This window comes from Podarcis bocagei (genome assembly GCF_964188305.1).
Source record: "Podarcis bocagei genome assembly, chromosome: 9".
Classification (NCBI taxonomy): domain Eukaryota; kingdom Metazoa; phylum Chordata; class Lepidosauria; order Squamata; family Lacertidae; genus Podarcis; species Podarcis bocagei.
Window position 1 is genome coordinate 76,057,216 of NC_138134.1, and position 25,724 is coordinate 76,082,939.

At 48.3% G+C, this 25,724-nt stretch overlaps 1 protein-coding gene across 2 annotated transcripts in view; it reads right to left on the bottom strand.

Moving 5' to 3' along the window:
- The window catches only part of GFRA4 (GDNF family receptor alpha 4), a 136,812-nt gene that overhangs the window by 21,974 nt on the left and 89,114 nt on the right, over positions 1–25,724 (bottom strand). The window contains exons 2-5 of one of the 2 annotated variants that reach the window (XM_081207190.1): positions 24,646–24,921; positions 4,808–4,888; positions 2,634–2,979; positions 883–992 (exon numbers count right to left, since the gene is read on the bottom strand). In XM_081207190.1, coding sequence (XP_081063316.1) covers positions 883–992; positions 2,634–2,979; positions 4,808–4,888; positions 24,646–24,921 — 813 coding nt within the window. Of the gene's footprint in view, positions 1–882; positions 993–2,633; positions 2,980–4,807; positions 4,889–24,645; positions 24,925–25,724 lie in introns of both variants that reach the window. The other variant, XM_081207189.1, reaches the window with a different exon arrangement.

Below are 25,724 nucleotides of genomic sequence, written 5' to 3' on the forward strand. Positions count from 1 at the left end.
GGGGAGTGGGAAATAGGGAGAGAGAGGGAGAATATTTGTTGATGAGTGGAGGACAAAACCCAATCCTATGTCAAGCTCTGGCAACAGGTCAGGAATAGCTGCTCCAGATAAAAATGCCCATATTCATATCATGCATTGAAAGCACCATGATTCCACTTGGAACAGTCCAAAGAATTCTGGGAGCTGCACTGAGAGTTATCATTCCCCTTCCAGAGCTACAATTCCCAGAGTGGTTTCATAATCCATCCCTCTTCCCAGGGAGCTCTGGGAATTGTAGTTCTGGGAAGGGAACACGGGGGTCTCCTATCAACCCTCAGCACCCTCAACAGACTACAGCTCCCACAATTCTTTGAGGGAAACCATGAATGTTTAAAATGCCATCATGCTGCTGTCAGTGTCTATGTGGCCAAAGGGACTTGGCAATTTTCTTAGAAGCACCAGATGCGTGGAAAATCCAAGAGCTTTTGTTTAAATGAGGTTCAGTTCAGTGGGTAAGACACGATTTTCACAAGGCACAATCACAGAACAAAGAGGAAACTCTTGGACTTGGGGTAATTATTTAGTAAATAATACGATCAAAATATGGGTCAAGCAAAAGTGTGGTTGAACCCCTTGAAAGGCTGAGGTGGGTATATTTTTGCAGTTGACTGTGGGTTTTAAGTAATATGATGCTGTCTTTTATTTTAAGCACTAAGCTACACATGATCTGATGCTTTGCAATGTTTCAAAGGACCCTGAGTTTCCATTCACATTCTGTGCCAGTTAGGGCTATAAACTTCAGCATGGAGGAATCGCCAATGGAGCAATGTTTGAATTAACATGGCAGCGATTTTTCTGGGCGGCTGAAAACAAGCAAAATTTAAGCAAATCCCCGCTATGTACCTATGATCCCAGTATAGGCCAGCAGACAGGCAGCGTAATTTTCCCTCTGGCACCCTGTTGCAGACTGCGCAGAGGATTGGCAGTTGAACTGGAACTCGGCGTAACGGGATCTGGGAGAGAGGCAAAAGGGGAGAAGTTATTTGCAATCTGACATGCTCATATCAAAAGCAGACCCTCGACAAGGCAGCCTTTCCCAGCCTGATGCCCTCCAGATGTTTTTCACTGCCATGCCTTTCAGCAAGGGCTATAAGATTCTTGCCTTGCAGGGGGTTGGACGAGAAGATCCTTGGGATCCCTTCCAACAGTTCTATGATCCTTGGGATCCCTTCCAACAGTTCTATGATTCCCCATTTGTGAGCCCCAGCTGCTGGCGTTCAGAATCATGTTACCTCGGATACATCCTGGTTCCTGCTCCTGCTTCCCATTCTTCACTATGGACACAATTTTTTTTTAATGCATGCATTCAGAAGGTAACTGATCTATCTCTCTATCTCTCTATCTCTCTATCTCTCTATTTCCTGTGAGCTCCAGTGGCACTGCTAAGCATCAATGTCAAGGGAGAAAGATGCTGTGCAGCTTTTGCCCCAAACTCAAGCAGAGTTTCCACACGCACAAACACAAGGGTGTCGTGCTTTTCTGACACCACGTTGCAGCTCCAGCAAAGACAAGGGGTCCCATTGGTCTATTTCCACATACAGATAACTCAAGCCTGCTCAGGACCAAGGGCATCGCAATCAAAGGCTTCTCTCGCTCTCTTTGTGCAAAACAAAGGACAAAAGAACATTTATATTTTTTACTTTCTCTGCTGATGCCTGGGACTAACAGTGAGCTGGACCTGATCGCCAGCACCATGGTTCTCAAGCACATCAAACTGGACGCTTGCTCTGCACCAAGGGGCTGGGTGCATGAAAAAGAAACCCCACGCCGTGGCCTCTTTTCCATCACCTCTATAAGGGGAAAGGAGACGGGCTTTCTTTTTTAACCTCAGGCTCCAGAGTTCCACTTTCCTATATAAATATAAATTTATTAAATTTTCTAAATTGCATTTCAAAATATTCATTTAAACAACCTTAAATCAGCAACTTCCCCTCTTCTCTTTCCGTGGTTCATTTTGCATACCATGAAACCACCTGAAAATGATTTACAGATGGTATTTAACTCCGAGTAGACTTACTCAAATGTATATGTCCGAATCAGATAAGTGCTGGAGATGTGAAGAGGTTGAGGGTACGTTTTATCATATGTGATGGAAGTGTAAAAGGGTAAAAGAATATTGGGAAATGATATAAAATGAATTGAAAAAAATGTTTATCTTTCCAAAAAAACCAGAGCGCTTTGTGGTGGGGATAATTCAGAGGGAAATTCCCAGACTATTTATGTATGCTACTACTGTGGCCTGTGTTTTGTTAGCCCCAAAATGGAAAACGAGCAAGAAAGAAGAATGGCAACTTAAACTGATGGAATATGTGCAGCTTGCAGATTTAACATATAGAATAACAGAACGAGAAGAATGCACGTTTAAAGAAGACTGGAAAATGTTTACTGAATATATGGGTGAAAATTGTGTTCATTCAAAAATGCCAGAAACATTGAGATAAATTCAACAGTGTGAATAAGATTTGATGGATGTAAGAATGGATTACTGGATGGTTTAGTTCATGTAAAATATGCAGGGGTGTACGGTATGCAAAACGAACCACAGAAACAGAGTTCCACTTTGCAGTGGCAACGGGGCGCGAAACGCAACGTACCTGCAGACGTAGTTCACGCGGCAGGAGTCGAGGGGCGCCAAGCAGTTGGGTCTCTCCTTGGCCTCGTAGGAGCAGGTGGGCACGATGGTCTGCCTGCGCCTCTCCGCGCAGGCCGTGTCGTCGCAGGGGCAGAAGAGCAGCTCGTGCGTGTACTCAGGGGGCACGCGGTCAAAGAACTTCCGCAAGGCCTTGTGGCACTTGGAGCGGTTGCAGGTGTCCGCCCGGGCCGTGCGGCGGATGCAGGAGGAGACGTACTCGGTCCGAAGGCGCTGGCAAACCTCGTCCACATTGCAGGCCTTGGCGGCATCCAAGCAGCGATTCACCTGGGTGACCTCATTCTCGGAGCCTGCGGGGCAGAGAGACGCCAGTCCGAAATGCCCATCCTTGCATTGGGGTGGGCTGGATGCGCCTTTCAACTCTACGATACTATACTTCTATGGCTTAACTAATAATAATAATAATAATAATAATAATAATAATAATAATAATAATAAATATAATAAATTGATATACCACCCTATAAGGGACACGGGTGGCACTGTGGGTTAAACCACAGAGCCTAGGACTTGTCGATCAGAAGGTTGCAGACGACTCTGGGGTTGTGGCGCTCATCTCGCTTTATTGGCCGAGGGAGCCGGCGTACAGCTTCCAGGTCACGTGGCCAGCATGACTAAGCTGCTTCTGGTGAACCAGAGCAGCGCACGGAAACGCCGTTTACCTTCCCACCGGAGCGGTACCTATTTATCTACTTGCACTTTGACGTGCTTTCGAACTGCTAGGTTGGCAGAAGCAGGGACCGAGCAGTGGGAGCTCACCCCGTTGCGGGGATTCGAACCGCCAACCTTCTGATCGGTAAGTCCGAGACTCTGTGGTTTAACCCACAGCGCCACCCGCGTCCACTTGAGGGTGGTATGGTAGTGGAAACAATGCCAGGCTTCTTTCACAGCTGTCTGCAAAGGAACTGGGTGCTCGGAATGGGGAATCTATGCTAGTTGCAAAGGATAAAGGCAGAGGCAGAAAATAGGTTGGCTTTTACTCAGAGTAGGCACACTGAAATTAATGGACCAAAGTTAGCCATGGCTATTAATTTCAGTGTGTCTACATACATTTCAAGTACTGCCTCTCCCAGAGAACTGTAGTTTGTCATGGGTTCTAGGAACTGTGGCTTTGTAGGGGAAAACGACAGTTCCCATGGTTTGTTTTTTGTGTGTGTGTTTGTGGGCTTAGGGAATGTGCTTTAAACATATGGTGCATTTGCAGCCTCAGATTTGTGGGCAAGAAGAGGAACTTGTGGGATGTGATACATAAGTAGCAGTCAAGTACAACATTCCTTGTTTTCCTAGAGTGGACATGCGGGGGAATGTTTGGTCCAGCCAGTCACAAGCTTCCTGTTTCCTCCTGGCTGGGACATACTTCCTTTGCATGTGACTAGAGGTGGCTGTGACCTTACCTGTCCAGGTAACCCAAAAGGGCAAGGAGCACAGCACTCTCTTTTTGACTCCATTCATCAATGGAGCAACTTTTTTTAGCAAGAAATGCTCTGTTGGCTTTCAGCTTCCAGCCAACAGAGGACCCTGGGATTATCCCCAAATGGGATAGGTCCACATGGATATACTTTGTAACTAAGTCTGCCTTCAGGGATCCAACTGTGAACTGAACGTGTGAGTAAACTTCTTTTATATACTTTACACAAGATTGTCGTGTGTTTATTCTTTTAAGAGGGAAAAAGGGAACTTACCAGGAATATACAATTCAATACTATATAATTGTATATAATAGTGAGAGGCTTTTACGAGCCTGCAACCAGCTATCTGCTGTGCGTTTAAAAGGGGAATGTGAAACTCTGCTAAGTAAAGGAACTTGCCAGCGCAAGTTAGGAAGGATATGAATAAACAATATATCTTCTCCTGCCTCCCTGAACATTCCCACAGAACTGACCACTGGTGGAAAAACAAGGTGGCCTCTGGAGGAACTCTGAGAAAGAAGGAAGGAGCAGAAAATGTTTGATTCTCCTTCTTACATCAGCATGGGCAGAAATCAAACAGTTCAGGCAAGTGAAAAGGCTTTGCTTGGAGACTTCCTGGGATCACAAGGGAGCTGAAGTCCATTTCCCTGCCACTTCTAAGAGACTGCCTGGGGCTAGGGACAAGGGGAACACCCCTTCGAAGACATACCTGCAGTGATGGAAGCCAATCGGACGTAGTCAAAGCCCCTCACAAAGGGTTCGTAAGGGGAACTCTCCATGACGTTCATGCCTAAGGAAGACAGAAATCGATGTCACTGGAGGAAAATACCACTGCAGAAAGAAACAGCTCAGAACATTTTACAATTGTAAAAACAAGGCAGGTCTGGAAAATATACATCTCAAGTGTCAAAAGCCAGGGGAGAAAGAGGCATGTCTTCGGCGTTCTCCAAAAGCTGTACAGTGAGGGCACCAGATGCATCTCTGTAGGGAGGGAGTTTCACAGTTTAGGAGCCACCACAGGGAAGACCCTGTCCCACCCTGAACCTCTGAGGGGGGAGGAGCTACAGGAGGGCCCCCTGCCAATCTCAGCACCCAAGGTGGTCTGATGGGAAGGAGGTGGTCTTTCAGATATTTGGGTCCTGAGTTGTTTAGGGCTTTGTGAGGTATTGGACCCAGAAATGAGCAGTGCAGCTGTTTTAAAGTAGGTTATATGAGATGTCTATAGAACCCCAACCAGCAATCTGGCTGCTGCATTTTGGAGCGGTTGAAGTCATCTTTAAGGACAGCCCCCAAGTCATCTCTGTCCAAAAGGAGCCGTAACTGGTGAAAAAGGCAGTGGAAAAATGGGATGGTTATAGAAGATATGTTCAAAAATACAATAATAGTTTTGACTCCGTGCTAGCATTCGAGTGATAATGGAACTAAAAGGAGATGGACAACAATTAAGGATTTATTATGTTTTCAGAATGTATTGGAAAATTTATTTAGAAAGGTTTATTGTTTTGTGTACATTCGATTGTAAGATAAAATATATGCAAAGGGACTTGACAGGAAGTCAAAGTTGAAGAAAAGATTTTAGAAGATAAAAGGGGGAAAATATTTACTTTCATTATTATCATTTTGTGTGTGGGTGTCTGTACATATGTGTGTTTTTGTGTGGAATGTTTGGGAGGAAATAAGACAGTAAATAACAAATAACAAACTAAATATAGTGAGATCACACATGGGTGAAGGGAAGTAGGGGGTATATGGGAACCTATAATATAATTTATAATATAAATTGTTAAGTGCATTGTATTTACATATAACAAAGGGAAGCCTAGAACAATTAGATATATTTTAATTTAGGTAATATATGTAATAGGCTTATGTTAGAAAATGAATATGGATTTTGAATTTGATGTTTGTAATTTTTGTTTGTTTTCAAATAAAAATTGAAAAACAGAAAAAAGACAAAGTCCTTCTTCACGCAGCACAGAGTTAAACTGTGGAACTCCCTGCCACAGTATGCAGTGATGGCCACTGAAGTGCAGGTGGGTTCCCACGAGGCAAGACACAGCGATAACAGCAAGAACTTTATTGAACTAACAGAACTAGACAACAGGGGCAAAGCAACTGCTTATATACATTTCTGAAGGCCTGGGCCACTCCCACTCCAAACACGATTGACTGTCTAAACTTCCAAGCTGCGCATCATAACTCAGAGTTTTAAGGGCCAATGGCAGGGACCCAAATCCTGAAATGTTCTGTGATTGGATATCATGTATCGAATCGGGACATAGGGGCTGAGAATCCTTAGTCCAGACTGAAGCTCAGGCAAACAGAGACCCCTGAATACATAACAGCCACCAGCGTTCAGGCGATCCTTAAGGCATCCAACTGATGTTAGACGAATGGAGCTTTCTGGACAGTCTTCAAAGGCAGCCCCACGTAACCTACATTGCAGTAGTCTAACCTGAAGGTCATCTGAACATGGACCCAGGCTACCTCCACCCAGTAGGGGTTACAGCCTGCGCACCAGGCTTGCCAAGGAAATGAGGTCTGAGAGGCTTTCTCAGTGGGGAATCTGCATGTGTAAAAAAAGCCTTATTGTTGGATTGATTTCACAGCTTTCTCTTTGATAATTTTCCATGAGAGTGCTTCTTCAGCCTTCTATTTTATCTCTCCCCTCTCACAAAACCAGGGGCAGAGCTATTTTGAACAATAAGCAATTTACCATCCTCTGTTTTCCGAAGCAGTAAAAATTGTGCAGTTCCTAAAAAAATATATAAAAAAACTGGGGGAAAGGAGGAGAAAGGGGGGGGAATCTATAATTGCTCAAATAAATGCATATTGCTGGAGTACGCTACCGCCATAGCGAGAAGAAAAGATATGCGGAAAGCAGGGAAAAACTCAGCATGGTTGTAAATCAACATGCTTTTAATGGTTATATCAACAAATCACTCTGTACATTTCCTTGGGGGGTGGGAGCCGGGTGGTTGGGAAACTGAGGCACCCATGGGGAAAAACGGATTAAAATCAATGATTGCAAATGAAGGCTTTCTGCTTGGTGATCTAAATAATGACGGCTGGGGTTGGTTTCAATCAATTCTCCCTGCCCAGCAGCTGATTGTTGGTGCACTTCCTTGGTACTCCCATTCGCCTCTTGCCACTGGGACAACCTCAACGCTGCTCAGTTTCCTCCGAAACTCAATTCCCTCCAACCATTTCTCCAAGGAGCTCAAACTGGGGCAGACAGTTCTGTCCCCTCTCCTTTCTATCCTCAGGGAGGTTGGGCTGAGAGTGAGTGACTGGCCCAAGACCGCCCAGCAATCTTCATGGCTGAGTGAGGATTTGAACCCTGGTTCCCCAGCCCCCAGTCCAGCACTCTAACCATTAGGCAACACTGTCCCTCTTGTAGTCCAGTGACAGGGAGCATATGGTTCACTGGATGTTGTGGGACTTCCGACACTCATCAGTCCCAGGCCAGCAGAGCTAATGGTCAGGAATGGTGGCAATTGTAGTGCAAGGCGTGGGGAACCTCTGCCCCAGACACCAAATGTGGGCCTCCTCAGGTCTCTCTTTGACTGGCCCTTGGATATCTGCAGAAGCCACACCCCTTCCATAGGCCACACCCCTCTTTGGCCCTGCCCCAAACCCTCACCAAATGATTTTGCGTGTTCTTGAGCTTGCTTCTTCCAAGCAAGCGGAGACTGCGCCTGTGTGCGCCTCCTCTGCTCTTTTCATGCCTCTTCTGGTCCTGGGAGACCAATGGGGAGGGGAACTTGTTGCAGCAGGAGGGGGAGACACCTGTGACTCTTCACCAGCCAGATTCAGCTCTGCCTCCTGGCCTCCCCAGCCCCCCGTTTCAGCTTGCTTGAATGAAGAGGGTGGTACACAGAACCCTCTGGACAAGCATAGCCTACTGTACAAAGGTATGAAATGTAACCTGCAATCCACTCTTACCTCTTACCTCTGGCCCTGTGCATTGTGGGCATGCAGCCCCTAAAAGGTTGCCCAGGAGGGAATGTGGCTCCCGATCTGAAGATGGCTCCCTTCCTTTACCCTCAGATCCACACCATATATTTAAAGTACATCCATCACACATGTCAGAAGCGAGCTGGTAGTAAATCACACTGTTCAGAGCTGGACTTAACTCTTTATTAGCAAGAACTTTGCAGACTTGGCTGAGTGTCAGGCCTAATGAGCACAGCAGGTCATCTCCAGTAGGTCTTGCCCCATGGATCAGTTGCTGAGACGGAAAGTCGCTGCCTCCCCACAGCCATCTAAGTTTGCTCCTCTCCATGGTTTCCCCCAAGCGATTGGAGACTGTGTGCCTGCAGCCAACCAACCTCTCCCCTGCCCTTTTCATGCCTCTTCTTGGTTCTGGGAGCCTGTTGCAGCAGGAGGGGGACTCTGCACCAGTCAGACTCATCTCTGCCTCTCTCCTCTCTCCTCTCCTGCTTCAGCCTCTGCCTCTGATTTGGGACTGCTTTCTGCCACAGACTCTCCCAGCTCACCAAGCCCTGTTGCCCTTTCCCCTTCTGACACCTCCTCTTCTCAGTCTTCTCCCTCTGACCATTCATCATTGCCCCACCACCACCCTTGGCTCTGAGCCTTTCCCCTTGGTGGTTCCCTAGCTGGTTCCCTCCCACCATTCCTCTGCATCCAACCAGTCCATGACCGCACATTTCATAGAAATGTAGATTTGGAAGGGACCTGCAAAGGTCCTCTAGACTAACCCCTTGTGATGCATGTGGTTTCCCCAAAAGAATCCTGGGAACCGTAGCTCTGTGAGGGGGCGGGAAGCTACAGTTCCCAGGATACATTGATGGAAGGATACGTTGTGCTTTAAATGTGCATTGAATGTGCTTTAAACGTCTAGTATGGATCTGTCCTTCACTGCTTTGCTGACCTTGCTGCGGGTTCGCTCGCTCGGCTGGTTGCTCAACTTGCAGCCTTAAAGTCTCCCCACCCTGACTTCACCCCCTTCCATCTCCTTCCGTTTACTTCATTGGACGGCGCATGTGCCCACATCCATTTGCACCTCTGCGCCTTTGCAATCCACGCACACACACCACAACATCTTCTCCTTGTGGGCTGTCCTTTGTAGTGGAGCTCTGCGATAATGACACACAAGCCTGGCAGATAACTCCCCGCAGAAGACATCAAGCTAATTATATTCAATCAGTCGCTCCCCCTTTCATCTGCTCCAAGGACCGTAAAATGTGCCAGTGTAGCCACTCATCTCACTGGGTGTTATGGAGGTAAATAGTTTTTTCAGCAAGTTTTTAATATACGAAAAACAAAATAGCCTGGTGTGTGCGTTTTGACATTTATATGGTCTGCAGAAGCAGTTTACATAAGCCGCGGTGATCCTGAGAGCCAGGAGGGGTCTACTCTGCAGGAAGGGAACAAAAAAATCCCTGCAGATTTGCATGCATTTGTCCTCCTATAATTATTTACCTCTGTTGCTAGCCGTGGGGGAGGGCCACTCACTGAAAATGATTGGCGGCAGGCTGGGGCCAGACAAAAGATAGTATTTTCTTTACACCTGTAATTCTCGGATTGAATTATCTGCTGTAAGATTCAGCAATGGCTTCTGGATTCGAGGGCTTCCCAAAAGTGGCTGTCAGACTTTTGGTGAAGTCTATCTGCAGCTGGTAGGGATGCGGTTGGCGCTGTGGGTTAAACCACTGAGCCTAGGACTTGCCGATCCGAAGGTTGGCGGTTCGAATCCCCGTGACGGGGTGAGCTCCCGTTGCTCAGTCCCTGCTCCTGCCAACCTAGCAGTTCGAAAGCACGTCAAAGTGCAAGTAGATAAATAGGTACCACTCCGGTGGGAAGGTAAACGGCGTTTCCGTGCGCTGCTCTGGTTCACCAGAAGCAGCTTAATCATGCTGGTCACGTGACCTGGAAGCTGTACGCCGGCTCCCTTGGCCAATAAAGCGAGATGAGCGCCACAACCCCAGAGTCGGCCATGACTGGACCTAATGGTCAGGGGTCCCTTTACCTTTTACCTTTATCTGCAGCTGTTAGCAACAAGATGTGCACAGACAGTTCACCTTTTGGAACAGGGATAGGAAACCCTTTCCCTCAGCCTGCAGGATGCATTCCCTCCTGGACAAAGTCCCTGGAACCATGTGCCAGGGGCGGCTAGAGACAGAAACAAAAATGGGCACAGTACTGGCAATTCCCCACTTGCGTGCAAACGCACATGCACACAGCTCTGGGAACCTGGAAGTGGAACCCATGAGTGGGAAGCACCCTGGAGAGTCCTTGCGACTCATGAGGAGACCCTCCCCAGAGCCCAAGAGGATGTCTGGGGAAGGTCTCCTCGCAAGCTGGAGGTGCAGTGGGGCTTTGTTGAGGCTGCCCAGTTGATACATGGGGAAGTGACTGCTGAGATACCTCACACACCAGCTGTTGGGCGGGGAGGCTGAGCAGCCTCAACAAAGACCCCCTGTCCCTCTGGCTTGCGAGGGCCCGGGCTAACTGAAAGGCTGTATTCCCTCCTATGAACCTGTCTGGGTTTTGAGATCTTCAGGGGAAGCCCTTCTTTTGGTCCCACCACTCCCACAGGCACAGTCGGTAGGGACTCAGGAGAGGACCTTCTTGGTGGTGGCTCCCAGACAAGTTTGGCTCTTCCTCCTTAGAGAAGCCAGACTGGCTCCCTCCTTGTTGCGCTTCCATTGGAAGCTGAAGACCTTGTTCCAGCAGGCTTATGGGAACTGACTGCTTTTAATGGAAGGGCTGGTAATTATTTGTATGTTTTAAACACACACACACACACACACACACACACACACACACACAGTAAAGGAAAAGGTACCCCTGACCGTTAGGTCCAGTCACAGATGACTCTGGGGTTGCGGTGCTCATCTTGCTCTTTAGGCCGAGGGAGCCGGAGTTTGTCCGCAGACAGCTTCTGGGTCATGTGGCCAGCATGACTAAGCCGCTTCTGCCGAACCAGAGCAGTGCACGGAAACGCCGTTTACCTTCCCGCCGGAGCGGTACCTATTTATCTACTTGCACTTTGATGTGCTTTCGAACTGCTAGGTTGGCAGGAGCAGGGACCGAGCAACGGGAGCTCACCCCGTCACGGGGATTCGAACCACCGACCTTCTGATTGGGAAGCCCTGGGCTCTGTGGTTTAGAGCACAGCGCCACTCGCTTCCCCTAATACACACACACACACACACACACACACACACACACACACACACACATGTGTGTGTGTGTGTGTGTGTATATATGTATGTATGTATAGTTTTCATTTGATCAGTGATTACTTTTTAAATTACTGTTTTGTCTATGTTTTTAGCGATTCTTGTTTATATCTGTAAGCCACCTTGAATTCCATCAGAGAAAAGGTGGGGTATAAATAAATTAAAAATAGTAATAGTAATAGGGTTGCCAAATTTCAAAAAGTGGAAATATGGACACAGAAGTTTGCAAAATCACACACACACACACACACACACACACACACACACACACACACACACAGAGTTTTTGACCTTTTTTGGGGGGGGGGGGATTTGCCAAAATATAGACTTCTGACAAGGGTTGCATTACACCCGGATTTTCCCGGACATTTCAGCCCTTTTCATCTGGGCCCGGCTTCCAAATGCCACATTCCGGCTATGTGCAGGAGATTCAGGGTGTTTGGCAACCCTCAACAGTAAAACAACAACAACAACAGGGATGGAGGCATAATTAGAGGGAAACAGCAGTTTTAAACAACAGCTGACGTTTGAGCAAAGCAGGGATGGGGAGACCTTGAGGGGGTTGTTGTTTTAAAAATGTAAACCACCTCATTTTTAACAAGGAGAAATAGCACCGTAACATAACATTTCATAAGAAACTGCAGGATGGACGTGGCTTGTGCCTAATGTTGTGTATCCACCACTTCCCAAAAGAGCTTTGGGATCATGCTGGATGCAAAGGGAGTGGGAGGGTGCGCACAGCCTCAGTCCAGAGGGGAACACCCAAATATGCATCCTCTTGCTCGGATGAGGACAATTGCCTATGTAACGACGGCGGCCACTTTTTGTCCTCAGACAATTTCACTGGCGCTTGCAAATGTGCAGGTTCCCGAAATGCAATCTTTGCTTTTATTCGGCGTTGAGTAAATAATACGCTCCACAAATTCCCAGGACAAGGGCTTTGATAATTGATTGTATAAATGGCTTCTTGGAAGCCTTTACGGCCTCTGGAGGGCTCGCGCCTGTGAAAGACGAGGCTTTGCAAACAAGCTGGCATTGTCTCGGCTCCCTTCCTCTGATACTCATCCATCAATCCTACGTTTGGGGGACAAGGCGGAGGGCAATTTCTAAGAGAAACAACTCCTGGAGACCCAGTTCTCATGCCGGAGAAAGATTGGGAGGAATCGCAGGAGGCCAAAGCGGAGCCGGCTGCAGAATCGTTTTTAATAAGAGAAACCGTCAAAAGGGGGATGCGCTAGGATGCCAGAAGAAAGGGCATCTTGGCGGATATTATTTTTTGTTGCCATCAGGTTGTGGGTCCACGTTGGGGGCAGGAATCTGGCATCAGTCTCTCAGAACTGCTCTCGGCTTCATTCAACCACCATGAATCACGTTTGCTGCGCTGCGCTGCTGTTTTCCCAGTCTAGGGACACCAGATTGGCTGCAGCTCCGTGCCATGTGTCTGCCCACCGATTGCCTTTCAAGCTTCAAGGCTTTGGGATGGGGTCGTGTTGGTGCCGTTGCAGCGAACATGATGGGGGCAAGGAGCTAAGTGGTTGGTCAAGCGCTCTGTACACAAAGTCACCTCCTGCATTTGACCTCCGGGTAGGACTGGGAAAAACTCTCCGCCTGAAACCTTGGAGAGCTGCTGCCAGCCAGAGTAGGCAATGCTAGAGAAGATGGACTGTTAGTCTGACTGTATAAGGCTGCTTCCTATGTATTCCTAACTCATTATGACAGCCTCCATAGGCAAGGTCTCTGCAGCCACAGCACGTGCTGTGATTCTCTAGAGGTTTGACTGCACCCTCGGAGGTGCACTCCATTGTCTCTTGAGACAGACGGATGTCAACAAATAGCCAAGAAGAGTCCCCAAATGCAGGCAGCTGTGTGTGTGGGTTTTGTGTGTGTGTGTGTTTGGAAGTAATATGCCTGTTGTCTTTGTCCATGGAGTTTTCTTGGCAGGGATACTGGAGTGGCTTGCCAGTTCCTCCTCCAGGGGGATCACGTTTGGTTAAAACTCTCCACTATGACCTGTCCATCTTGGGTGGCTCTGCACGGCATAGCTCATAGCTTCTCTGAGTTATTCAAGCCCCTTCGCCACGGCAAGGCAGTGATCCATGAAGGAGATAGTTTTTGAATTCTGGTGCTGGAGGAGACTCTTGAGAGCCCCATGGACTGCAAGAAGATCAAACCTCTCCATTCTGAAGGTAATCAGCCCTGAGTGCTCACTGGAAGGACAGATCCTGAAGCTGAGGCTCCAAGACTTTGGCCACCTCATGAGAAGAGAAGACTCCCTGGAAAAGACCCTGATGTTGGGAAAGATGGAGGGCACAAGGAGAAGGGGACGACAGAGGACCAGATAGTGGGACAGTGTTCTCAAAGCTACCAGCATGAGTTTGACCAAACTGCGGGAGGCAGTGGAAGACAGGAGTGCCTGGCATGCTCTGGTCCAGGGGGTCACGAAGAGGCGGACACGACTAAACGACTAAACAACAACAATGTATGGAAATAATAGTACCGGGGCGGAGGAAGGAGGGTGCGTTGGGGGCAATCTGCCCCCGGTGTCACCACTGAGGGGGGTGACAAAATGCTGGGCGGCGCTCACCGTGGGGCCTGCAGCGCCCCCAAGCCACGTGTCTCTCCTGGGAGTGACGTAGTGGCTTGGGCGCCCACAGGCTCCGCACTGCCCCAAACGGTCCGCCCACCACCTCCCTCTCAGCTGTAGGGCAGCTGAGTGGGAAGAGGCAGGCAGTCTCCTCAGAGGCCCCATGGAGCCACCCAATTGGCTTGCTCTGCTGCATAGTACCCTTCTAGTTTGCCCTGGCCAGACCCCACCTGGATTCCTGTGTTCAGTTATGAGCACCATGATTTAAGGATGATATTGACAAGTTGGAACATGCTCAGAAGAGGGAGTCTGGAAGCCAAGCCTTATGAGGAACTGTTGAGGGAACTGGGGATGCTTAGCTTGGAGAAGAGAAGACAGAGAGGTGATAGCCGTCTTCAAATATCTGAAGATGGAAAATGTAGCATGCTTGTTTTCTCCTGCTCCATAGCTTAGGACACAAAGCAATGGATTCAAGTTACAAGGAAGCAGACTAAACATTGGGATGAACTTTCTGACAGTAAGAGCTGTTCAACGGTGGAATGGACTCCCTTGAAACACCATGGACTCTACTTCATTGGAGCATTTTAAGCAGACTTTGGAGGGCTATCAGTCAGGGATTCTTCAGCGGAGATTCTTTCATTGCAGAGGGACTAGATGAACCTTAGGATTCCTTCCAATGCCACAATTCTATGATTCTATGAACCAAGAGAAGTTGAGAAGGCTGGCCTCTAAGCATCCGAGACTGGCATGCTCACTGATGTTGTTTTCGAGGGCAGTTTTCTCTTTCCCCTTAAAATAATAATAATTATGCCCTGTGTCTGTGTGTGAAGTGGGAAGACTTCACTTGTAACAAGCACCAACAATGGACAGCTCTCAGGAGCAAGGGAGGGAGAGTCTCCGCCGCTTCCTGCACTTACAGGAACGCACAGCCCAAAACATCTTGGGGCTTTCAGAAACTGCTGGCACCTGAGCGAGCTGCAGGATTCAGTCCACCAGATTTCTAGAAGGGCAGCCACAAAACCCCTCAGACCCCACAAAAGGTAGGAAAACGCAACAATGTCAACACAACCTGCCACCCTCCATCTATGAGAGTCCCACCAACATTTTCTCTCTCTCTTGCTGATTTTCAAATGCAATTTCTTTTCTCATTAATTGATGGAGAATAGTTAGAGGGGGAAACGCACCACAGAGCACATTTTTGATGCAGTACTTGCTCAGAGTCTAGCAGTCCAACTCTTTTCACATGTTTGGCGATGTTTGGGTGCCAAAGACGGGTCTTTCTACCACCTAAGCAATCTTCCCCTCTCTCTCCCTCTCTCTCTCTTTCTCTCTCCGCCTCCCTCACATCGTAATTCATCCCCACTTTTTTCTTCCCCAGCCTCCCTACCTTTTCTTCCAGCCCCCAGTGGTGTTTTATTAATCCATCTATTTCCCAGCCTACGCTTGGGTGCCCTTGTTTTACTCCCGGTTTAATTTCCACGGAGCATAAAACACTCAGAGCCTTGACAAGGCAAGAGTTATGACTCCCAGAGTTAACGCTTTTATGAGGTCCCTTTAAAAACTCAATACTTGCCAAAAATTAGTGGCTTGGAGGAATAAAAAACAGTCCAAGGCTGTAATGCTCTAATTATCACACTTAAGAGGCCATTATAACAATTTTTGTACATGGGTGCGCCCTCGCTGGTCACACCAGGAGCGGAAATCATAACACTGGGAAGGTAGAGTCAATCTTCTGCGAGTCCTGCTAGATGGACGAGGAAACTGAATATGTGGGTAGAAACAGAATATGTGGGGGCTCTGATTCTGTGCCCTCGTATTCCTGATCAGAAACCCAAGCCTTGCATAGATCCGAAAACCAAGGCTTGCCGAGATCCATGCATGGTGCTTTGCAAGCCCCAACTATCGGCTGATAGTCCGTGCAGGCACAAACTGGTCACCTGACCATGTCAGGTGATTAACAGATGGATGATCCCACCCATCAGTCAAACTTGGGCCATGGGAGAATTTATGTGTCCCCCCAACCCAGGATTGTATGACCCACTCTGAGAAACCTTGCTAGTTCTGTTGACATTGTGTCTGCTCATCGCAACATTCCTTGGGTGTTTCTGTTGACCAGGAATGTTCAAATTCACTGTGAAGTTTCACTTTAGGTACACAGGGCAGTGGCATTCTCAATCCTGGGGTCTCAAGCTTTGCATAATCCCTGGGGAGTTTCTTCACCAGTTTCTGTGTCCCTAGTAGGACACCCCCTGTTGAGAAACTAGTGTCCCCCACAAACAGCCTGTAATGTGAGCTTTTTTTTGGGGGGGCAAGCTAGATATTGACAAACTGATGCCTCTTGCGTAGAGAAAGTATATACTCTCCTTTCTCCTTCTGTGATGGAACTCCTATTTGGGGACTTCCCTGGCTTTTTTCTGGCCCACGTAGGACCAGTCTGGATAGTTGGCCTTGGTGAAGATTTGACGTTTCCATCCCCAAAAAGTTTTTGCTTTGAGTTCCACTGAAATGAGGCTGCATTTTAATGTTGTATTTTCATCTTGTTTTTAAGTTGTATTTTAATCAATTGTTTTTATACCTGGTGTCAGCCGCCCTGAGCCCGGTCTTGGCTGGGGAGGGCAGGGTATAAATAAATTTTTTTATTATTATTCTTATTAACGAGAAGTTCTCCTCCCTCTTTCCAGTTATTAGAAGCGCTCACCTATGAGCCAAATTTAAGAGACATCCCAAGGAACGCAGAAGTCCTTCCAATCAGATCACGATGACTTGATCATTTGCCAAGGAAGTCCATCAAATCCACTAGGTCAACTGGAATCGTGGCCATCAGATAAAGCAGAGGAAGGGGAACAGATACAAAATTATACACAGTCACCGCTGGAAATGGTGTGTCAATCCATCTCATGGAGGGCTATCGATGGCTACTAGTCTAAGGTTACTAGATTTTTTTTCAATGAATCCGGGGACACTTTCCAACTTCAGTAGGAATGATAGGATTTTGTACAGGGACTGATTTGTACATCCGGGGACTGTCCCCAGGAAACGGTGACATCTGGTAGAAGAAGAAGAGTTTGGATTTGATATCCCGCCTTTCACTCCCTTTAAGGAGTCTCAAAGCGGCTAACATTCTCCTTTCCCTTCCTCCCCCACAACAACACTCTGTGAGGTGAGTGGGGCTGAGAGAATTCAGAGACGTGTGACTGGCCCAAGGTCACCCAGCAGCTGCATGTGGAGGAGCGGAGACGCGAACCCGGTTCCCCAGATTACGAGCCTACCACTCTTAACCACTACACCACACTGGCTCTCAGTGTGGTGTAACCTTATACTAGCCACAATGGCTCTGTTTTGCCTCCACAGTCAGAAGCAGCGATGCTTTGGAGTTTCAGCTGCTGGAAGCCCACAGGAGCACTCTTGTCCTCGGACCCTGCTCGTGGGTTTCCACAAAGGCATCCAGCCAGCCACTTTGAGAACAGTTCCTCCATTCCCAAATGTGGGTGGGTGGACTCTGAATCTCCTCCGTTCAACTGATGGCTCCTGAGCACCGCCGGTGCCCTCGGCTTTGCCCAGTCAGAAACTGCAGGAGGTTTCGCCTTCCCATCCGCCTCCTTCCTACTCTTGCCCTCCCCATTTCCTGCCTCCTCCTCCGGTTTCGAAAGGCCCACACTGAGCTCGAAAAGGGCTTTGAAGTGTTGTCATGCCAACCAGCCACCACAAGATGTGTGGCCCAGAACTACCGGCGAAGGTCACTGAGAACAACATCAGACAACATCTGAAAAGCCAGGAGGGATGCGTTCCGTTTGGAGACTCGCAACAATGGTTTCTCCGCCACCTCCCCTTTCAACAGAAAAACTCTGCTGTGGTCTAAGGGGGTGTCAGATTGATGAATGATGGGGGCCACCGTCCTCTACGGAATCCTTTGGTTTGTCTGCATATTTGTGGGGTGCTCTGCTGACGTTTCCCATTTGCCCCAAAGTTGCGGGGGGAGAAAGTCTTTATGAGAATAAAAGACTGATTATTTCAACACACAGGCTTTCATCTCCGTCACAGCTATGACAGCGAGCACCGCACAGCCAGTGTGTTGATTTATTTAAAATCCTTGGCTCTGCTAATGTTTTTTCCCTTCTCCACCAAGGTACATAATAAACCAAAGATGGCAGGAGGGTTAGGCATACAGCAGTGGGCTTCAATAGACCCTTCTTGTCCAGCAAGGGAACCAAAATGGAAAAGGAAATGCTATTTTGCATGATGGGAAAGGGTACTTGCCACAGACGTGCTTTTGCAAAATTGTGCACGGACATTCTGCCAAAAACCAGGACATTGTAATCGTAGAATTGTAAAGTTCAAGAGTCCAACCTGCTGAAATCCTATCAGGGGAGATGGGAGCCCAGTTTTGAGGAGGGCTTTCTGGAAAACTCCAGTCTGCGAAGGACCATAGAGCCTTGCATGGAAATGTTCCCAGTTTTAATCCTTGTCATTTTCAGGCAGGGCTGGGACAGTACTGTCGACTGCATGTGCTAATTTATAACACACCTCTACATCCAGCCAGGCCTGGACACAGCCATAGAATCATAGGATTTTAGAGCTGGAAGGGACTTGTGAAGTCATCTATCCCACCCTCTGCTCAATGTACCTTCTAAATGTACCCTTTGTGGCTTAGGGCCCTTGTATTACGGGACCGCTCCACACAGGACCTTAAGGTCCATGAACAACCATAGTTTAGAGGTCCTGGGCCCTAAGGAAGCCAGACTATCCTCCACCAGAGGCAGGGCCTTCTCAGTGATGGCTCCGACCTGGTAGAATGCTCTGTCACAGGAGACCAGGGCCCTGCAGGATTTAACCTCCTTCCGTCAGGCCTGTAAGACAGAGCTATTCTGCCTGGCCTTTAATTTGAATTCAGCCTGATCTTTTATTTCCCTTCTCTTCCCTCCCCCTCCCCTTTTATGAATTTCGGTTCTGTTTGCATTGCAGTGAGAAGCTACCAGATCCGTACTTTCTAAAACAATATGGAAAACCAAAATGCCCTGATCTTTGAAATCCTCACTTCTCTGAATTTATTATTATTTTTTATAAGATATTTATTAAGAATTTTTGGATATAAGAAAAAAAAAGAAAAATAAACATACAAAATAATAAACAATTAAAAACACACATTAATTTTCAATGGCATAACTTCCATACCCTTATTTCCTCCGACCTCCTCATACTTCCCTTCTTTGTATTCCAGTTCAATTTGTTAGTTCAGCAAATCCTTACCATTAAACTTTTGCCCATTTATAATCCTTTTTTCATGTCTCCTAAGTCACTTCTCTGAATTTTGCAATGCAGTTCTCTGCTGCCACATAATATGTGCAGAAAGGCATATCTTGGGTGTGTGTGTGTGCACAAACACAAATATTTTAGTGAAAGTAACACACGCAGATACATGGAGGAGAGGGGTATCGATGGCTACTAGCCTCAGTGTCTATGGTCTGCCTGCACAGTTGAAGGCAACGATGCTTCTGAACAGCAATTGCTGGAAGCCACAGGAGGGGAGAGCGATCTTCTGTTCGAATCCTGCTTGTGCATATCCTACAGGCACCTGAGTGGGCCATTGGCTTGATGCAACAGACTCTTCTTATGTTCTTATTATATAGGGGGGAAACTACACGCAAAAAGGACTCCATGTACACTAGGCAAAATAGCATTAAAAATTGTCGATGGATTTTCATGGGGAGCTTGAAAAGGAATTCGCAAACTAAACTGAAGATTGGAAAAACAAGGAACAGAGAGAAGCAGATCCGTCTGTCCCTAGAGTCCACACACTGGGCAGATCTCCTTTTCTGGACTCTGGGAGGCGTGGAGGTGACAGGGCCCTGCTGCCAGGATCGTGACCTTCCACCCCTCCACTTGTAGAGAAGGACATCCATGAGGGCCTCTTTGCTCAGTGGCAATGTGACATGGAAGGGAGACATCACGGAGAGCTGGGAGGGAGCCAGAAGGGGAATAAATGTCTGAATAAATGCCAAGAGCAGCCTCTTGTTTAATAGCATGCGTTTAATTAGCCTGTGTGCTTGTTTAATTTGTTATTTGACACTTCAAACGCAGAGGAGATCAATGGTGACAAACTCTCTGTTGAGGGCAGCAGAGTCGGGACGGAAGTGAGATCAGGGGGAAACGGCTCCCTTTGGTCAGGATCCAAAGCGCCTCGGTAATGGATCAATTGCGCAGCCCACTTCTCACACCAAAGTAGCACCACGGGGTACGGCCACATGACCTGCATGTAATTGGTGCTTTCCTGTGTCGCCAAGGCAATGAGTAGCTAACTACGAGGAAGTAGATTTCACCAGGGGCTGCAACCTGACAGCGTACAGGCAAGCCTACCCAGATATTTAGAAAGTTTAGTAAAGGTAAAGGGACCCCTGACCATTAGGTCCAGTCGTGGCCGACTCTGGGGTTGCGGCGCTCATCTCGCTTTATTGGCCGAGGGAGCCGGCGTACAGCTTCCGGGTCATGTGGCCAGCATGACTAAGCCGCTTCTGGTGATGCTCGGAAGCAGTGCTGCTTCTGAATACCAGTTGCTGGAACTCACAACTGGACTCTTGTACTTGGATCCTGCTTGCGGGTTTCCTGCTGGCATCTGGTGGACCACTGTGAGAACAGGATGCTGGGCTAGATGGGCTGTTGGCCTGATCCAGAAGGCTCTCCTTAGGTTCTTACCTCTCTAAAATAGGTTGTTGTTTTTTAGTTGCTTGGCCCGTTTAGCAGAGTAGAACCTGCAATCACTGTTGGTGCCTTTCCAGGGTTTCTTGCTGAGTTCTAGAATCATAGAATCATAGAATCATAGAGTTGGAAGAGACCACAAGGGCCATCGAGTCCAACCCCCTGCCAAGCAGGAAACACCATCAGAGCACTCCTGACATATGGTTGTCAAGCCTCTGCTTAAAGACCTCCAAAGGAGGAGACTCCACCACACTCCTTGGCAGCAAATTCTACTGTCGAACAGCTCTTACTGTCAGGAAGTTCTTCCTAATGTTTAGGTGGAATCTTCTTTCTTGTAGTTTGGCTCCATTGCTCCGTGTCCGCTTCTCTCTCTCCCTCCTCTATGTGACATCCTTTTATATATTTGAACATGGCTATCATCTCACCCCTTAACCTCCTCTTCTCCAGGCTAAACATGCCCAGCTCCCTTAGCCTTCTCTTTGAACCCTAGCTGGAAATGTCATTGGGGATTGAATTTTGAACTCTGCAGATGCAATGTGGGTGCTCTGCAACTGAGCTATGGCCCTTTCTCTCTCTCTCTGTGACAAATGCTTAACTGCCTGAAAAGCAGGATAAAAATCTAGTTAATAAACATATTTTAAAAATGGTGTTTGGTCTGCTTCAGGCCAACGGAGGGGTTAAGGATGTCAGAGTGTTCGTATGAAAATGGAAACGAGAGTGGAAAAGGCCGGTGCTTGCTTACTTGTCCCATGTCCACAACGGAAATCAATCCAGGGAACACAATCGGTATTCTCCGCTGGCTGTTGCTTTCAGTCTGCAAACATTGTGCAATTGATCAAGTTGCCCCCATCCATTTGCACTGCGTTTCCTTTGCACTGAAGTGAGCGGGGCGGAATAAGGAAAACGGTGAGGAAATTATGCCATGTACGTAATGCGCAGTGTTTAAATTACGTAATGCCCGGGACTGGCAGGGCTCAGACGAGTGGTTGGAGAAGTTATCAGGGCTGGACACTGATCCAGGGGAAGGGAGGGGAGGTTACAATTTATGGAGTTTCGCATCTCCTACGAGGCCGGTGTCAGAGCTGGAAGATGGGGAGCAGGAGTGTGCATTGCTACAATAGTCCAGCTCTGAGCGCAAGCCCAGAGAGTGGAGCCAACTACTTGCCCACCAGAAACATGTGTGTGCATGTTTATTGGGCCTCAGGAGCTACCGTAAGTTTGTGCTTTGTCAATAAAGAATTAAGCTACGGGCCATTTGTCCACCTTGGGATGGTTGCATAATGACAATTGCTATTGTACTTATTTACACCCTGCCTTTTTCCCAGACCGGGCTGACTCAAGGTAGCGTACACAAATTAAAGGAACACAGATAGAATACAGAAAGCTGAAAACATATAACAGTCATTGAAAAGCAATTAAACTTGCAGAATTAAAGCCTCTTGTTACATTCGGTTCAGGTTATGTCTTTTCAGGTTGCGTCCCGCAGTGACCTGGAAGTACCGGAAAGGGTTACTTCCGGGTTTTGCCGCTTGTGCATGCGTAGACACTCAAAATGATGTCACACGCATGCACAGAAGTGGTGAGTCGTGACCCGTGCGTGTGCAGACACGGAGGCGCAGGTTGCGTTCTGCTCGTGTTGCGAACGGGGCTCCGGAACGGATCCCATTTGCAACCAGAGGTACCACTGTATATTCTTAGTCATGTAATGTTGCCGTGGCAGACAGTGAGATGAATGATATCATTTTTGGGAGAAGATGAACCGCAGCTGCATGCAAACAGGGCAGTACAGAAATTGATGCCCTCTTATGTGCCTAGGATAGAGGTTTTCAACCTTTCTGAGTCCACTGCTCCCTCAACCAACTACATTCTTTCTGCAGCACCCCTGCGGGGCTCAGGAGACCAGTTATGTCACCCCTTGCTTGCGGAACTGGCAGCATCTCCCGCTTTTTCAAACATGCTCCCTTGTAGAGTGTTCTCTCAGCCTCCTCTCCTCTTCCCTCTCCTTGGGAGTCCTCCGGGCAGCCGCTGCGGCCGCCCCTGGTCTCTGAGCTGCCCCCCCTTCACCCCAAAGAGAGGTGCCTCCCACAGGCACCATTCTCACCTGTGGAGCTTGTAGCCAGGGCTACTGTCTTTCCAGAGTGGTGCATGCTCTGGTTATCTCTTGCTTGGACTACTGCAATGCGCTCTATGTGTGGCTACCTTTGAAGGTGACCCGGAAACTACAACTAATCTAGAATGCGGCAGCTAGACTGGTGACTGGGGAGCAGCCGCCAAGACCACATAACACCGGTCCTGAGAGATCTGCATTGGCTCCCAGTACGTTTCCGAGCACAATTCAAAGTATTGGTGCTGACCTTTAAAGCCCTAAACGACCTCGGTCCAGGATACCTGAAGGGGCGTCTCCACCCCCATTGTTCTGCCCGAACACTGAGGTCCAGCGCCGAGGGCCTTCTGGCGGTTCCCTCGCTGCGAGAAGCCAAGTTACAGGGAACCAGGCAGAGGGCTTTCTCGGTGGTGGCACCCACCATGTGGAAGGTCCTGCCACCACATGTCAAAGAGAAAAACAGCTACCAGAATTTTAGAAGACATCTGAAGGCAGTCCTGTTTAGGGAAGCTTTTAATGTTTAATAGACTATTGTATTTTAATATTCTGTTGGAAGCCGCCCAGAGCGGCTGGGGAAACCCAGCCAGATGGGCGGGGTATAAATAATAAATTATTATCACCATATTATTATAAATAGCTCTGCAAGCATTTGGGAGGCAGAAAGGTGAGAGGGCATCAGAGGAAGGGAGGGAAGGAAATAGGGACAAAGGACAATGTTTCCTGTGGCACCACTGACCATCATTCAAGGCACCATAGGATGCCCCAGGACTGGTTGAAAACCATTGGCCTGGGAGGTGTCTTGCTTGCCTCAGCCCCATTAATGCTGGGTGAGGTTTCCTTGCTGATGTCTGCTCCTTCAGGAAGCCAGGAGGAAAGGCCGCCGTTTCCTTCCAGCGCTTATGATACGATACGATAATCTTTATTGTCATTGTCCCATACAGAACAACAAAATTGAAAAATCTACATCAGACATTCAGAAACCAACAAGCCTGCTATTCCCAGCTATCCCAGTCTGGTTAGCCCCTAAAAACTCTGATACCCCATAATTAAATACAATATACTCCCATAGAGACTACCTTAAAGGTAAAGGGACCCCTGACCATTAGGTCCAGTCATGGCCGACTCTGGGGTTGCGGCGCTCATTTCGCTTTATTGGCCGAGGGAGCTGGCGTACAGCTTCCAGGTCATGTGGCCAGCATGACTAAGCCGCTTCTGGCGAACCAGAGCAGCACATGAAAACACCGTTTACCTTCCCGTCAAAGCGGTATCTATTTATCTACTTGCACTTTGATGTGCTTTCGAACTGCTAGGTTGGCAGGAGCAGGGACTGAGGAACGGGAGCTCACCCCATTGCGGGGATTTGAACCGCCGACCTTCTGATCGGCAAGTCCTAGGCTCTGTGGTTTAACCCACAGTGCCACCTGTGTCCCTACAGACTACCTTACACTGCGTTTAAAACCAAAATCGCATTTGGATAGAAACTGTTTCTCAGGCGGCTAGTCCTAGTCTTCATAACCCTGTACCTTCTTCCAGAAGGCAGAAGCTGAAAGAGATCATTTCTGGGGTGTGCACTATCCTGCACTATCTCTGCAGCTTTCTTATGGCACCTGGAAGCATAGATTTGATCCAAGGTGGGAAGAGTGCACCCAATTATTCTCTCCGCAGTCTTTACAACCCTGGACTGCACTGTTTCCCCCCGGCCGTGCAGCTCCCAAACCACACACACAGACCATAAGTTAATACACTCTCCACAGTACAATGGTAAAATGCCACTAACAGGTCCTTTGAGAGATTGTTTTTCCAGAGGATTCTCAGAAAATACAACCTCTGCTGTGCTCTCGTCATCAGGTCTTTACTGTTTTCTCCCCAGGCGGGAGTCCTCCCCACCCTCCTTTGCCCCCAAACAGCCTACACCTTCCCCAAGGTGCCTGCTACGTCACGGAGCCGCGCCGACTCACCTTCCATCAAGGTGTGGTGGATGCTCCAGTAGACGCTGAGACAGTGCTTCTCCTTCTTCATGCCGCGTTTGCACTTGCAGCCGTAGAGCTGGCTGGACAGAAGGGCTGTCACCGTGTTCTGACACTGGCTCTTAGCGTCTGGACCCAGCTTGTTGGCGCCGTTGCCAGCGATGCATTGCCGGAGTGTCCGGAATTTGGAGCTGCAGCTGGGGTCATTGGTGCAGGATTCGCCAGCCTGCAGGCAGTCCCGGGCCGAGCTGGCCACATCGGTCATCCCTTCTGGAGGAGAACAAGAGAGCAGGATGAGAACGTTCCCAAACTGGGCCTATCTTAGAGAGGTAAGGACGTAAGAATAGATTGCAGGGTCAGGCCAATGGCCCATCGATCCCAGCATCAAGTTCTCACGGAGCCCAACCAGAGGCCTGTGAGGAAACCCACAAGCAGGATGTGACCCCAGGAGCAACCCCCTCTCAGGAGCTCGTCCTGCACCCGAGTAGGACCCTGGTAGAGACACATGCCTGACTGGCATGTTCTCTCCCTCCTGGTCGATCGATCGGGAGCTTCAAAAGCTTTCTTCAGCCCGAACATCACAGCGACCGATGCCAATTGACACCGCACACTTAGGGATCCACAGAGTTTGCGCACATTGTGTGACAGACCTCAGCAACTCAGCATTTTGGCTAATCTACTTTATTTACACACGGAGCACTGCAACATGGCTCCCTCTTTCTCTAGCATCAGACAGCAAAGAGAAAAAACAAAGGACAATAGTCCCACTTCTCGGAACATAGTAACACAAACATCCTTTCTCTGTCACTTCCCACTCTGTGGAGTCAAAACATATACCATCATGTGAAAGACAACAATCCCATGACTGCAATCACGGAGCAGGAATTCTAACACCACCCCCACCCCCCAGTTTCCAACAGGTGTTATCCCAGTACGTTTCCGAGCACAATTCAAAGTGTTGGTGCTGACCTTTAAAGCCCTAAACGGCCTCGGCCCAGTATACCTGAAGGAGCGTCTCCACCCCCATCGTTCTGCTTGGATACTCAGCTCCAGCTCTGAGGGCCTTCTGA